Source organism: Haliotis rufescens, unplaced genomic scaffold (assembly GCF_023055435.1).
Source record: "Haliotis rufescens isolate VD_foot unplaced genomic scaffold, xgHalRufe1.0.p SCAF_20, whole genome shotgun sequence".
NCBI classification, from domain to species: Eukaryota; Metazoa; Mollusca; class Gastropoda; order Lepetellida; family Haliotidae; genus Haliotis; species Haliotis rufescens.
In genome coordinates, this window is record NW_025963891.1 from 6,928,624 (window position 1) to 6,944,316 (window position 15,693).

The 15,693-nt window shown below is 41.6% G+C and overlaps 1 protein-coding gene across 1 annotated transcript in view; it reads left to right on the forward strand.

Annotated features, from left to right (window-relative positions):
- The first annotated feature begins 6,100 nt into the window (after window positions 1-6,100).
- LOC124150393 overlaps window positions 6,101-15,693 on the forward strand; it is a 33,607-nt gene continuing 24,014 nt past the window's right edge. The window contains exons 1-6 of the mRNA XM_048400796.1: window positions 6,101-6,399; window positions 7,919-7,937; window positions 8,513-8,644; window positions 9,679-9,822; window positions 11,465-11,608; window positions 14,161-14,295. Coding sequence (XP_048256753.1) covers window positions 6,199-6,399; window positions 7,919-7,937; window positions 8,513-8,644; window positions 9,679-9,822; window positions 11,465-11,608; window positions 14,161-14,295 — 775 coding nt within the window. The 5' untranslated portion in view covers window positions 6,101-6,198. The remainder of the gene's footprint in view (window positions 6,400-7,918; window positions 7,938-8,512; window positions 8,645-9,678; window positions 9,823-11,464; window positions 11,609-14,160; window positions 14,296-15,693) is intronic.

A 15,693-nucleotide genomic window follows, 5' to 3' on the forward strand; every position in this document is an offset into this window, starting at 1 on the left:
CCATGGAGATTGGGATATCCTTCTCACCCGTCCCTGGAGAGAATCTGGCCAACATGGGTACAATGTGCCAAGCTCATTCTCAGCATTAAACCCTGCGAGTGAATGAAGATTATTATGAATTCCAACCTTTAGCACTGTTTCAACTGAGTCGACCAAGCAAACCAGACTTTGAAAGCATGACCATTGATCGGGGTACTGTGATCATCAATAAATAAAACATCCCAACCCTCTCCACCAGATCCTCAAAATTTGCCTCTCGTGACTAGCTCGGGCTACTGAGGGCGAATTCTACGCCGAAATCAACACGTCTGGTTTAACGCTGTGCTGTTGTTTGAATATTTTCTTTATCTAAATGGGCAGTAACTGGTTCAACATATGCTATTATGTCGTCAATCGATGGAAACAACCTTGTCTTTACTCATTTCTATAATATTCATGAAATAAGAATTAACCCCTGGACAATAAAAAATACTTCTTACGCGTACATAAGACTAAATAACATACTGTGTATTTCAACATGTCTAGATGTCTATGTGGTGCAGAACATATTGTTCATTCCCATATGTCTAGATGTATGTGTGGAAGTCTATGTGGTGAGGAACATATTGTTCATTTCCACATGTCTAGATGTATGTGTTGAAGTCTATGTGGTGCAGAACATATTGTTCATTTCCACATGTCTAGATGTCTGTGTGGAAGGCCGTATGGTGCAGAACATATTGTTCATTTCCACATGTCTAGATGTCTGTGTGGAAGTCTATGTGGTGAGGAACATATTGTTCATTTCCACATGTCTAGATGTCTGTGTGGAAGTCTATGTGGTGAGGAACATATTGTTCATTACCACATTTCTAGATGTATGTGTGGAAGTCTATGTGGTGAGGAACATATTGTTCATTTCCACATGTCTAGATGTATGTGTTGAAGTATATGTGGTGCAGAACATATTGTTCATTTCCACATGTCTAGATGTATGCGTGGAAGTCTATGTGGTGAGGAACATATTGTTCATTTCCACATGTCTAGATGTCTGTGTGGAAGTCTATGTGGTGAGGAACATATTGTTCATTACCACATTTCTAGATGTATGTGTGGAAGTCTATGTGGTGAGGAACATATTGTTCATTTCCACATGTCTAGATGTCTAACAGTGTGGATGTGCGTGTATTGACAACATAACTTCAGCCAAACAATTCCTCGTGATCTGTGACCGTTTGTCATAGTCTGTTCAGACGGGCACTGAATCAAGATAAGAGACACTATTACTACAATGACCGACAGGAATACATTCACAATAACCCCGCTCGTCCAGCAAAACAGTGTATGACAAGCTAATCAAAATGGCTGCATTCAGTCATTCTCTGTGAGAGATAGCTCGTGTAGCGGCGCGCTGATTGACAGATCGGCCGCTTTAAGCAGGCACACTGTGATCTGTATCCAAGTCAATTTCAGTGTCCACTGACCAAGCACAGAAAAGATTGACTGGAATCATAGAATAAATACACCCTTAAACAACAGTTCAATGTAATCTAACACAAGCCAAGCTTGTTTCACACGTATTTGAGCCCCAACGTAATTTAATTAATTTTATTTAACACACACACACATATACACATGGACACACTCACACACATACAAACGCAGCCATACATATACTTGCATAAGCACACGCACGCACAGACAAAAGTACAAACACTTACAAATGTACATTTACATCTTATACACTGTAAATGAGATATCTAATACCTTGACGAAAAGTGTAAGCCTCAAAATTTGGCTGATGACAAAGGCGACTTTCAGACATAAAGACCCTAAAGCATATCATCATACGTGGAATTCTAACCTGGCTAAACCCTAATGTTTCTCTTGGCGTGTCAGCAGGATGTGGGATTCTAACCTGGCTAAACCCTAATGTTTCTCTTGGTGTGTCAGCAGGATGTGGGATTCTAACCTGGCTTAACCCTAATGTTTCTCTTGGCGTGTCAGCAGGATGTGGGATTCTAACCTGGCTCAACCCTAATGTTTTTCTTGGCGTGTCAGCAGGATGTGGGATTCTAACCTGGCTCAACCCTAATGTTTCTCTTGGTGTGTCAGCAGGATGTGGGATTCTAACCTGGCTTAACCCTAATGTTTCTCTTGGCGTGTCATCAGGATGTGGGATTCGAACCTGGCTAAACCCTAATGTTTCTCTTGGCGTGTCAGCAGGATGCGGGATTCTAACCTGGCTAAACCCTAATGTTACTCTTGGTGTGTCAGCAGGATGTGGGATTCTAACCTAGCTAAACCCTAATGTTTCTCTTGGTGTGTCAGCAGGATGCGGGATTCTAACCTGGCTACAGACACGATTGTCCACAGTGTCGGGCTGGTGGACAAATACAGACATGATTGTCTACAGTGTCGGGATGGTGGACAAATACAAACATGATTGTCCACAGTGTCGCGGCGTCATGGTTTCTTACTCTACATTTTGTAAACAAAGACATAACTGGATTCAAGTCCTTGCGTGCCAGTAACATGAGAGCTGGAATGTCGACAAATTGATATCACAACAATGCAGAGCAATCTCACAACTCAGACTGTGCTGCTCGTTAGAATTAAAAGCGAGTGGAGGGACATTAATAGCAATGAAATGTTCTCTCCTTGCACAGTGGCCTACCTGTAGCCCTTGGCAGCGTTCTCTATTACACATTGACTTAGTGGTCGATGATGCAGTCACATATATGTCTGTGTCAGATCCGTATCTGAATTCGAAATAAAGGCAGCAAGTTTCATTTGGACACAAATAGTAATTGTAAAATGGCGTGAACGACAGTGGAAAGCATTATATCACGTTAGCTTTCGTAAGTTTTGCAAAGTGATTAAATTCAGACAAAGGAATTTGAAATGTGAATATTTCAAAAGTAGGCACATCATTGAGTTCATTGTTAATCCTTCACGTGCATCATTGAGTTCATTGTTACTTCTTCACGTGCATCATTGCGTTCATTGTTACTTCTTCATGTGCATCATTGAGTTCAATGTTACTTCTTCATGTGCATCATTGAGTTCATTGTTACTCCTTCACGTGCATCATTGAGTTCATTGTTACTTCTTCACGTGCACCATTGAGTTCATTGTTACTTCTTCACGTGCATCATTGAGTTCATTGTTACTCCTTCACGTGCATCATTGAGTTCATTGTTACCCCTTCACGTGCATCATTGAGTTCATTGTTACCCCTTCACGTGCATCATTGCGTTCATTGTTACCCCTTCACGTGCATCGTTGAGTTCATTGTTACTCCTTCACGTGCATCATTGAGTTCATTGTTACTCCTACACGTGCATCATTGAGTTCATTGTTACCCCTTCACGTGCATCATTGAGTTCATTGTTACCCCTTCACGTGCATCATTGCGTTCATTGTTACCCCTTCACGTGCATCATTGCGTTCATTGTTACTCCTTCACGTGCATCATTGCGTTCATTGTTACTCCTTCACGTGCATCATTGAGTTCATTGTTACTCCTTCACGTGCACCATTGAGTTCATTGTTACTCCTTCATGTGCACCATTGAGTTCATTGTTACTCCTTCACGTGCATCATTGCGTTCATTGTTACCCCTTCACGTGCATCATTGAGTTCATTGTTACCCCTTCATGTGCACCATTGAGTTCATTGTTACTCCTTCACGTGCATCATTGCGTTCATTGTTACTCCTTCACGTGCATCATTGCGTTCATTGTTACTCCTTCACGTGCATCATTGAGTTCATTGTTACTCCTTCATGTGCACCATTTAGTTCATTGTTACTCCTCCATCACATAAAGAGTCTCGAACCAAGACCTAACTTGCATATCTAATCACTTGTTTTTGTGTGAATATGTGAGGAAAACAGAAAGCATTATTCAAACCTAATAACATAAAAGCTTCATGTCAAAGCAAATGTCTACCATTTGAAATGATCGTTTGAAATAACAGAACGTATGTTTTGTCTCTAAATGAAAGTCCAATAGGTGCACTATATTTGTTACACACAATTCTGTTGAGTCCGTCGAGTGAGAGCTGTGCACCGTGATGCTGTCTGTTTGTGTTTGTCCTCCATCTTTACGACACAGCTGTCGCCTCAGATCAGGAGGCAATCACTGCGAGGGGCGACACACAACACCTGTGACAGTGCTTGTGTCAAGCCCAGTAAAGATTTATTGATAGAATAACTCATCATTAGACAGTTACTTCTGTAATCTTAGGGCTGGCACTGATGAAAGTCTCGGAGACCGCCTCCGTCGTCCAGTGGTAGAGCGTCCGCCCGGAGAGCGAAAGATCGGGGGTTCGATCCCCGGCCGCCTCATACTAAAAGATGTTGACAGATGGTAGTTGTTACTCTGTCTGGCGTTCGGCATTATGAGGCTAAAATAAGGACTGGTCGGCTCGGAGTCAATGAACTGTGTCTGGCTTATAATAAGCGTAACTTACATGTTGCCTTTGTGGACTTTAAAAAGGCGTTCGATTCTGAGGGTAGACAGTATGCTCGCTGACTTGGTTGATGCATGTCATCGTATCCCATTTGCATGGATCGATGCTCGTGATGTCAATCAATGGGTTGTCTGGTCCAGACTCTATTATTTACAGACCGCCGTTATATAGCTGGAATATTGCTGAGTGTGGCGGTAAACATCAAACAAACAAAACAAAAACATAATAGACTAAGTACTTTTGATGTTGCTGTTTGCGGATGATGTATTTTTATGTTAAGCACTACATCAAGTTACAGAAACAACTGGATATTCTATCAGTCTACTCAGATACATTGAAACCTGAAGTTAAATAAGACTAATACATTGTACAGGAGTGAATTGCAATTTTTAGAAAAGGAGAACCAATAACATTGATTGAAAAGAGTACATTTAAAGGTGAATATGTGAATATTATTGGGGAATATAAAAACCTTGGAATGTTATTCATAAGTACATTTAACTTAAGTAAATCGGTGTTAAATTTATCAACAAAAGCAAAGAAAGCTTTCTGTCATTTGCAGTCTGTTGTGTCACTCTCACACACACACACACTCACACACGCACTCTCTCACACACACTCACACATACACTCACAACACTCACACACACACACTCACACTCACAAACTCACAACACACACACACACTCACACACACTCTCTCTCTCTCTCACACACACACACGCACGCACGCACGCACACACGCACACACGTGCGACGGTAAACCCCATTTCACCTCACCTATACAGGTTCACTTCAGGGAATGGCGGAAGCTGAACAGAGGGAGGGGATTTGGGAGGGCGCAATGATGTCCAGCAGGGATCAGCTGGGTTCAGTCTGACGGAAACAGATTATGTAATATTTCAATTTATTCACCTGTGTCATTTGTTTTTAAATATTCAGAATGAACCTATCGTCAGATCGGAGCTCACCACTCCACTCACAGGGTCGATCACTCTAAACATATTATCTTCATCTGAAAAATGGCTGAAATGCACGAGGTTTTCCGGCTGTTTACATCAGGACCACCAAAACACAATGTACCCATAATCTAAACATATTAACGACAAAATGCAAATATGTGTTTGTTATCTTGACAATGTTTAAAACAGTTTAGTTTCGTTGCTAGAAAATCATGGCATGAAAATGCTCCGAAATTGTCCAAGTCCCAGAAAACCTAACGTCGAGGTTAATTAGGTAACCATTCATCATCCACATAATGTACTTATATCTGCACGACATTCCCAGATATGCCTTTGTCCTCCATGCTTAATGTGATCAGGTCGAATGTATATCGTAATAAGTAGACACATTTCCCACTAGAATGAGGAAAGTGTTCTCCCATCTTTCAAGTTGCAATAGTACTTGGAGTGGTACCAGTGTTTCCGAATAAATAAACAACTTCCATTATATTAATATCCATATCACTTTGTTAGAAGTCCGGCAAATTTGAAATTATTTGACAAAGTATCAGATTCTGAGAAGGTGCAATAATTACACAAGAAACACACGTGTTTCCACGAAGGGTGTATGCAGACGTGTTATAAATATACGACGTCCATTACGATCCGACGTGACACGATTGGACGGGGTGAACAAGGGTGTCCGTGGGATTCAGTTTACTATTGTGCAGACCTGGCGGGGTAGGGACACAAACACACAAATCAGTGCAGCACCAACCCTGGATGGATTCTGTCAAAGTTTATGATCTTTCTTAAATCAGATAATCTGAAAGTTGATACCCAAGGCCTGCCTGCCAATATCGCTACAACGTACTCATTACCTCCCCTACTTTCACGCTCTACCTTTAATGTCCCCACATTGTTCCCGGATCTGATGGACGCCGGCAGTACTCCCACCATGAACCTGCCTGCATGCCTCGTGTGCTTGCTTGTACTGCTTCCCGTGAGTAACTGTTCTCATCTACAGTCAGGTCGTCTGATTAATATTATTATTATTATAATTTGTCGTGTTTAACACACAGTGAAACTTTACAACTGTATTATTTTATTTTATTTTATTTTATCTTATTTTATTTTATTTTATTTTATTTTATTTTATTTTATTTATTTTATTATTTTATTTTATTTTATTTTATTTTATTTTATTTTATTTTATTTTATTTTATTTTATTTTATTTTATTTTATTTTATTTTCAATGGGGAGTCGGACAACTTCGAAAGCGAGGTCTGCATATTTGCCATGCTTTTCCTCAAACTTGTCAATCACATTAGTGTCAAAAGGGACAGAAAATTCAATGATATAAATGATTTCATTGGATTTATCAAAAAGGACAAGATCAGGTTTGTTGGCCTGGATACGTCTGAGGCTGTAAACGGGCCTATTCCAAATAATTTTGTATTGATCATTTTCCATGACGCCCACTACATATTCCGGGTCGTACCATGGATGGACCTCTGTGTCAAAACCACAAGCATGGCGAAGACGGTAATAACATGATCGAGCTACACCATCATGTCGCAAGATACGGTGTCTGTGCCAAAGCTGGGCATCCAATGACAATGTGTTGGACAGTCTCATTAAATTGATTACATAATCTACATTTCATATTTACATTTTGATGCAAAATCACACATTGACGGTTTCGAGTGGGGAGGACTGGTCCTGAGCGGCAAACGGAAAGCCTTCAGTTTCACTTTTCAGGCCAGCCCTCCCATCATAACTGGTAAATATATGCGATTGAGGGAAGAGCGAGGGTGGTGGGATCTATTGCCTGCCATCATTCTTCGTGTGAGGGTGTCAATACCGTGAATGTCTTGTTTCGTCCAATCAACAACACCAAAAGAATACGAAAGGACGGATGCAGCATAAGTATTCTTGGCTTTGACTTTACTGCAAGCGTTCAGCTCTGAACACCAGATTTTCTTAAGTCTACATTTGTACTCTGCCCGAAGTTTGTCCTTGATATTGGCATTCTGGAGTTTGTCCCTAATCTGCATCCCTTTTTTTTCTTTTTTTTTTATCCCTAAGTACGTTTAGGTCTGACCTTCCACAAGATGGTCAATAACTCCTCCTCCAAGTAAACTGACTGATCCCCCCTCTCCTATCTTGCCACGTTTCAAATGCTGATATCATTAGAAACGACTCGACAAGCAGAATCTGTTTTTGTTATGTGTAGATCCTCCATTGGCAATACGTTCAAGGTCATTCATGTAATAGAGGTGAGAAAGGGGTGTTGGGGATCTGTGCTGGGGAGGTTCATTCCAGTGACCTCGAAATTCATTCGTGGGGTACAGAATTATAAGCTTTTCTGTAGTCTATCCAACACATTGAGAGGTTACGGTGGTAAGTTTTAGCCTCTTCAAGGATCATTTTCTGAACTAGTATTTGATTTCGATATATCGCTCGGTGAACCATCAATGTTTTCCTATCATATGTAAGTCAAATACTTTCAATGTTTCAGGACTGGCAGATGGCTCAGGGTACGTAGACTTATTTGGTAGAAACATATGAATATATATATATATGAATACACAAAGCCATTTAGACAATGGTCAGATGTGACACATGTTATATTTGGGATGACACTTCCTCAGTAAAGTACCAGTACTTTTTGACGAACCCACACTTGCGGAGTGAGGCACCTAATCGCAAGCACACAAAGTCAGAGATCTAACACACTCAGCCACCGAGGATTCCACGAAATGCCATTCCGACAGCTGGTAGTCTAGATCGCGTACGTTGTGTACCCCTCTGACAAGTTTAAAGTACTTGATCCAGACTTCCAGATGTCAGCCTTTCATTTTGTGGAAAAGAGTACTTGTAAGTGCCCTGACACTGTTATAAACCTGGGAGAAGGTGTCCTAAGTTGAAGAACTTGTACTCAGTCCCATACACTTTTTGTGAATAAAATATGTTTAAATCATTAACTGCATCAATATCCAACATGCCATGTTATGCTAGGTGCCAAAATCCCATAGTACTTGTACCTTGTGAAAGAACATGATGGTAAGTCCAACTGTTTTGCTGACAACGTTAACCCTTTTTATCCCCCAAGACCCAGTCACCGGCCTCACAACGTGCGTTGATGAAACGTCGCCCGCTGTCTGTTCCATGGCCGCCAAGAGTAACAGTTACTGTAGTCCCGGTAACACAATCAACAGGTGTAGAAGATCATGCGGACTGTGTGGTACGTATGTTATTAAAAGTGGGTATTATTAAACAAGGGTGTTATTACACAGGAATATTAATGCACAGGGATGTCATTACACAGGAAGTTTCTTACACAGGGGTGTTATTACACAGGAATGATATTACACAGGAATGTTATTACACGTGGGTGTCATATCACAGGGATGTTATTACACAGGGGTGTTATATCACAGGGATGCAATTACTCGGGGTGTTGTAACACATGGATGTTATTACACATGTATGTTATTACACATAGATGTCATTACGCAGGGGTGTTGTATCACAGGGATGCAATTACTCGGAGTGTTATAACACATGGATGTTATTACACGTGTATGTTATAACACATAGATGTTATTACACAGGGGTGTTATATCACATGTATGTTATTACACATAGATGTTATTACCCAGGGGTGTTGTATCACAGGGATGCAATTACTCGGAGTGTTATAACACATGGATGTTATTACACATGGATGTTATAACACATAGATGTTATTACACAGGGGTGTTATATCACATGTATGTTATTACACATAGATGTTATTACACAGGGGTGTTGTATCACAGGGATGCAATTACTCGGAGTGTTATAACACATGGATGTTATTACACATGGATGTTATAACACATAGATGTTATTACACAGGGGTGTTATATCACATGTATGTTATTACACATAGATGTTATTACACAGGGGTGTTGTATCACAGGGATGCAATTACTCGGGGTGTTTTAACACATGGATGTTATTACATGTACACTGGAATGTTATCACGCAGAGATTTTATTACACATGGTAGTTATTTCACAGGGTTTTTGTTACATAGGAATGTTATTATTCGGGGTGTTACACAGAGATGCTATTCCCGATTTCAAGGGAACGCTACAGTCCGGGTTAACGGTGTTCTGGCAAATGTAGATAACTATGATTCGTTCGTTGATAGCGTTCACTGTGAATGTTCAGGGGCAGGTAACCCACCCATAAATCAATTTCCTGTTTTAGTATATTGTTCCTACAATGCAGATTCCACGACCGTCAGCACCAACGGCCTCGACACATGCAGGGATGAAACATCGAGCCTCATCTGTGGCGAGGCCATACAGACTGAAGAGTACTGTAGTCCTAGAAATACAAACAACAAATGTAAACGATCCTGCGGACTGTGTGGTACGTATGTTGACGAAATCATAATATACTTTCCAAAATAAGTAGGGGATCATGTCAGATAAATGATCGACAGTCAGAAGAAAGATCAGCTTTAAAAATAGAGATAGATCGGTTTCTGAACCAAAACCTAACACACCCGAAACATGCACGTGTACGTACCATTTACTATTGCTTTAATGCACACTTTGTGATTGAGTCGTCTACAACGTCTACTACCTTGGCGTGCTTCAAACTGGTAGCGAGAGGTAGCCAACATATTCAATGTGCCTCAGTATTTGACCATGAAGCAAATAATTGCAGACACAGAAGATCGATTACCGTATTTGACGTAATAAGCACCCAGGGCGCTCTCAAAATTAGATATGGGGGCTCTTATTAGAATATAATTTTTGTGAGAAAAAAACAGAGTTGAAAGATCGTAAATTTCGTGGCTTATGCTGACAGCCTGAAATGATACAAAAAAAGTATGTGCGTATTATACACGACAGATATATTTTCCAGAATTTAATTGCCCATAATTAAGGGTGCATATAACACACGAGTGCGTATTATACCCGAATAAATAAGTCTTGTGTACATTGATCAATCGGAAGGGGTGCTTATTCGGATTGTTTACTAGCCAATATATTATCGTCTGCATGCAACTAATCGGCAGGCCAAGTGACCGCGTGTACCACCGTCAACAAATCGACGCATTCTAGTCTTACACCATGGGTGTCTACAGCGTAGAAATGGGAAAATCTCCGATGTTCTCGTGTAATGTCTTCAGATGAATCTCGATTCATTCTGGAAGGTTTTGGATAGACGTGTATGTGCCTGGGAGCGTCCCGACGAACGTCATGTGAACGTCAAAGCATGGCCACAAGACATGTTTCGGGTTGGTCTGTAGTGACATGGGGCGGGATCAGTATGACTCCCAGAACGCAACTGCATGTTGTCCATGGAAGGATCTCTGGACAGTACTACCGAAACCACATTCTGGCGCCAACAGCTGTGCCGCTTGCGCGCCACACTGGTCTGAGTTTTGTCTTTCATGACGATAAGGCTAGTGCCCACCGTGCACGTATCGTAACTAACTACCTACAGTCGCAAAAGCATCACCAGAATGCACAGGTAGGCCATGAGCCCCGACCTTTTCCCCATACAGCACGTTTTGGACATGCTTGGTAAACGTATACGTCGACATCAAAGGTCACTCTGTCTGGCGCTCGGCATTAAGGGGTTAAAACAAGGACTGGTCCGCTCGGAGTCAGTATACTGTGTTTGGGTGGGGTATTCATGTTAACCTGCGACATGGTATCTCAGTGGGCTGGCACTATAAATCGACATCAGTCCGGACTAGCACACACACACACACACACACACACACACACACACACACACGTGCATGCACGTCGCTATATAAGTACGATTATCTTGGCCGCGACGTTAAACCCTATATTTCACCTCACCTGAAAGTACAAGTAGATATGAAGTGATGCCTCGTGGCTGTGAAAGTAGGAGTACGTATAAAGCGATGCCTCGTTCCTCGTGATGCACGGTGCTGCCTCACTGTCAGCAGCTGTACGTGTACACATGAAGTGATGCCCCACTCCCTGTGAAAACATCTCTGAAAGTCACGGGTACTGTGCATTTACTGCAGAGTCCACGACAGTCAACACCACCAGCCTCGACTCGTGCAAGGATGAAATGTCGGCCAGCATCTGTTCCGTAGCCATAACGAATAAGGCCTACTGTAGCCCCAACAACCCAGGCAACAAGTGTAAGAGGTCCTGCAGACTGTGTGGTACGTATAGGTAGCATCATCTGAAGTTTAGACTGGCGCCCATAGGTGATGTTCATTTATGTTTAGTTGTTGTCTAACGCCGCATTATTCCAGCTATATGACGGCGGTCTGTAAATAATCCAGGCTGGACCAGACAATCCAGTGATTGACATCAAGAGCATCGATCCATGCAATTGGGATACGATGACATGTATCAACCAAGTCAGCGAGTCTGACCACTCGATCCCGTTAGTCGCCTCTTACGACAAGCATAGTCGCCCCTTACGACAAGCATAGTCGCCTTTTAGGGCAAGCATGGGTTGCTGAAGACCTATTCTACCCTGGATCTTCACGGGTCCACAGGCGATGTACCTCCCATCCATTGATTGTGGGAAAGAGAGAGGAAGGATGCCATTACACGGTACAGTTCACTGATAGAAGCACGATTTGGACACTCATCTGGATCACAGTGTTGTGTTTGTTGGTGGTCTAGATGAATCGTGCGTGCCATCGTAATCCGCCAGCTTGGGCGGTGCTCATTATATCAACCACTGGTTTGTCTGATCCAGATTCGATTACACACCGCCTTCACATTGCTGAAATATTGCTCATTACAACCTTGAACAAACTAAGCAAACATGTAACACGATGTTGCGAAACGGCCAGGCGTGTCTGGATGTGAGTCTGACATAGGATTTTATGTGTGCCTCAGCGGGAAGGAACAAAATTCAGTTCTAACTAAACATTTGATGAACACAGCTATCCCACACGACACAGGTAAGGACAAACTTCATTTCTTGATCCATGGGGCATTTGTCACAAAACGTACATCTCTATTTTCAAAGCTTCAGGACAATTTGTCAAAAATGAAAGCAAATGTATGAAATGCTGGACTTCCTCACAAAAATCATCTATGTCAATTTCAGGATAGGACACTTAGGCCTGACGTATGCATCCCCATCTGCACCAACTGAGCTCCCCTCCCTGATCTGCTTCTTTATGCATAGGAATCAGAATGTCTGCCCTCAGGCAAAATCAAATCATGAGAATTATTTAACTGAAATTTGAAATATTAGTCAAGGACCAACCTGTAGGTCCCGTGACCAAATCATGGAAACAAAGGTTTGAAAGTGTTTTTGAGTTTCCTGATGTATACTGAACAATTTTGACTTGGGCTGCCCGGTTGAAAATCCCGGGCATTTTGGGGAAGGGTCAACAAAGGTCAAACAGGGGTCAAAATTCAAAATTGTGTCGATATGCATATCAAATTACTCGTCCAGTCATAAGAAACCTAGAAATATATAGTTTGTTATAGTTCCGACCTTAAATGGGGGAGCTATGGCCAAAAACGTTGAAAGGTCAACGCACTTTTGGCAGTCGGTGAAATTCACAAACACAGTTAACATTGTCCGATATTCATGATTTTAGTGTCTAATAATATGTTTTCTGACATGACAAATTCAACCAAGCAACTTTTAAAAGTAAAAAGGGTTACCTTGGCCTTGAAAATCGAAAATGGTTGGCTGCATGATGAATTGTAATGCTTCAGCAAAGTCACAGGATCCTTGGCCAATAATGCAGCATATTTCAGAATCCATTGTTCAGTATTGCTTTTCTAACCTTACTTTAGTGCACAGTTCATCATCCTACTCTGTGTCATACCGATCAGATGCAGAGTCGGAATCACTGTCATAATCACTTGAATCTAGAATCTGTGTCCGATTCTACAGAGCAGTTTGCTCTGGCATCACTAAGATGTTGAGGCAGTGCTGGCTGTGAATACCGTATTAGCAAGTAAGCATTTCTGGACAATGGATTCTGAAATATGCTGCGTTATTGGCCAAGGATCCTGTTTCCAATGACTTTGCTGAAGCATGGCAACCATTTTCGATTTTCAAGGCCAAGGTAACCCTTTTTACTTTTAAAAGTTGCTTGGTTGAATGTGTCATGTCAGAAAATATATTCTAGTATATGTCGATGATCTGATATCTTTCAATAATGGTCAAAGGCCACATTCTCCTCCACTTATGTACCCATCTGAACTGGAAATACACGAGAGCAGTGAAGCCACCACTGCTGCCCCATCTGTTTGATATTCACATTTCAACTTTTGAGGTACAATCGGGCATCATGTGACTCATGCTCAGAAAGTTGTTTGACCAGGGGTACAACATTCACCGCCTCAGTTAAGGTCTCAAAATGATTTATGGCAGCCATGCGAAGGACATTTTCGAATTTGAGAAAATTATTTCTGATGCAATTCCCTATTTTGACTTGTGCCATAAATATGTTCCTTTGTTTGTTCGGGTTAACAATTGACTTGCCTTTGCATGTGTTCTTGTTCTCCAGGAGTCTGTCCAGTAGTTATTTGTGTCTCTGTCCAGGTGTTATTGGTATGTCTGTCCAGGTATTATGCGTGTGTCTGTCCCGGGGGGTATATGTGTTTATTACAGTGATTGTCCCATTGTTATTCGATCACAACTGAACACGTCACAGAGTCATTAATCCGTATTCTTGTTGTCCACAGTATCGCCATCTTACTGAAATTTGTGTCTTTGTGGAATTATCTTCAGGCACAGTGAGTACCCCAGTCCCGTGCAGAGACGACTTGGGGCAGAAGGAATGTGCGGATATCATCACGGCGAATGGGAGTTACTGCAACTCCACAAACAAAAACAATCAGTGCAAACTGTCTTGTGTCCTCTGTGGTAAGTCTCCTGTTATCATTCATTTCCTCTAAACTGTTCAGTCTGGATGCTAATTGGGTGCATGTCCTGTCAAGTATTATTTGTGTATCTGTTAAATATGTGTGTTATTAGTGTGTTTATGTAACGTTCCTACTACACGTGTCTCTGTAACGTTCCTACTACACGTGTCTATGTAACATTCCTACTACACGTGTCTATGTAACGTTCCTGCCACAAGTGTCTATGTAACGTTCCTACTACACGTGTCTATCTAACGTTCCTACTACACGTGTCTATGTAACGTTCCTTCTACACGTGTCTATGTAACGTTCCTTCTACACGTATCTATGTAACGTTCCTACTACATGTGTCTATGTAACGTTCCTTCTACATGTATCTATGTAACGTTCCTTCAACACGTGTTTATGTAACGTTCCTACTACATGTGTCGATGTAACGTTCCTTCTACACGTGTCTATGTAACGTTCCTGCCACACGTGTCTATGTAACGTTCCTTCTACACGTATCTATGTAACGTTCCTTCAACACGTGTTTATGTAACATTCCTACTACACGTGTCTATGTAACGTTCCTACTACACGTGTCTATGTAACGTTCCTACTACACGTGTCTATGTAACGTTCCTACTACACGTGTCTATGTAACGTTCCTACTACCCGTGTCTATGTAACATTCCTACTACACGTGTTTATGGAACGTTTCTACTACACGTGTCTATCTAACGTTCCTACTACACGTGTCTATGTAACGTTCCTACTACACGTGTCTATGTAACATTCCTACTACACGTGTCTATGTAACGTTCCTACTACACGTGTCTATGTAACATTCCTACTACACGTGTCTATGTAACGTTCCTACTACACGTGTCTATGTAACATTCCTACTACACGTGTCTATGTAACGTTCCTTCTACACGTGTCTATGTAACGCTCCTACTACACGTGTCTATGTAACGTTCCTACTACACGTGTCTATGTAACGTTCCTACTACACGTGTCTATGTAACGTTCCTACTACACGTGTCTATGTAACGCTCCTACTACACGTGTTAATGTAACGTTCCTACTACACGTGTCTATGTAACGTTCCTACTACACGTGTCTATGTAACGTTCCTACTACACGTGTCTATGTAACGTTCCTACTACACGTGTCTATGTAACGCTCCTACTACACGTGTCTATGTAACGTTCCTACTACACGTGTCTATGTAACGTTCCTTCTACACGTGTCTATGTAACGTTCCTACTACACGTGTCTATGTAACGCTCCTACTACACGTGTTTATGTAACGTTCCTACTACAAGTGTCTATGTAACGTTCCTACTACACGTGTCTATGTAACGTTCCTACTACACGTGTCTATGTAACGCTCCTACTACACGTGCCTATGTAA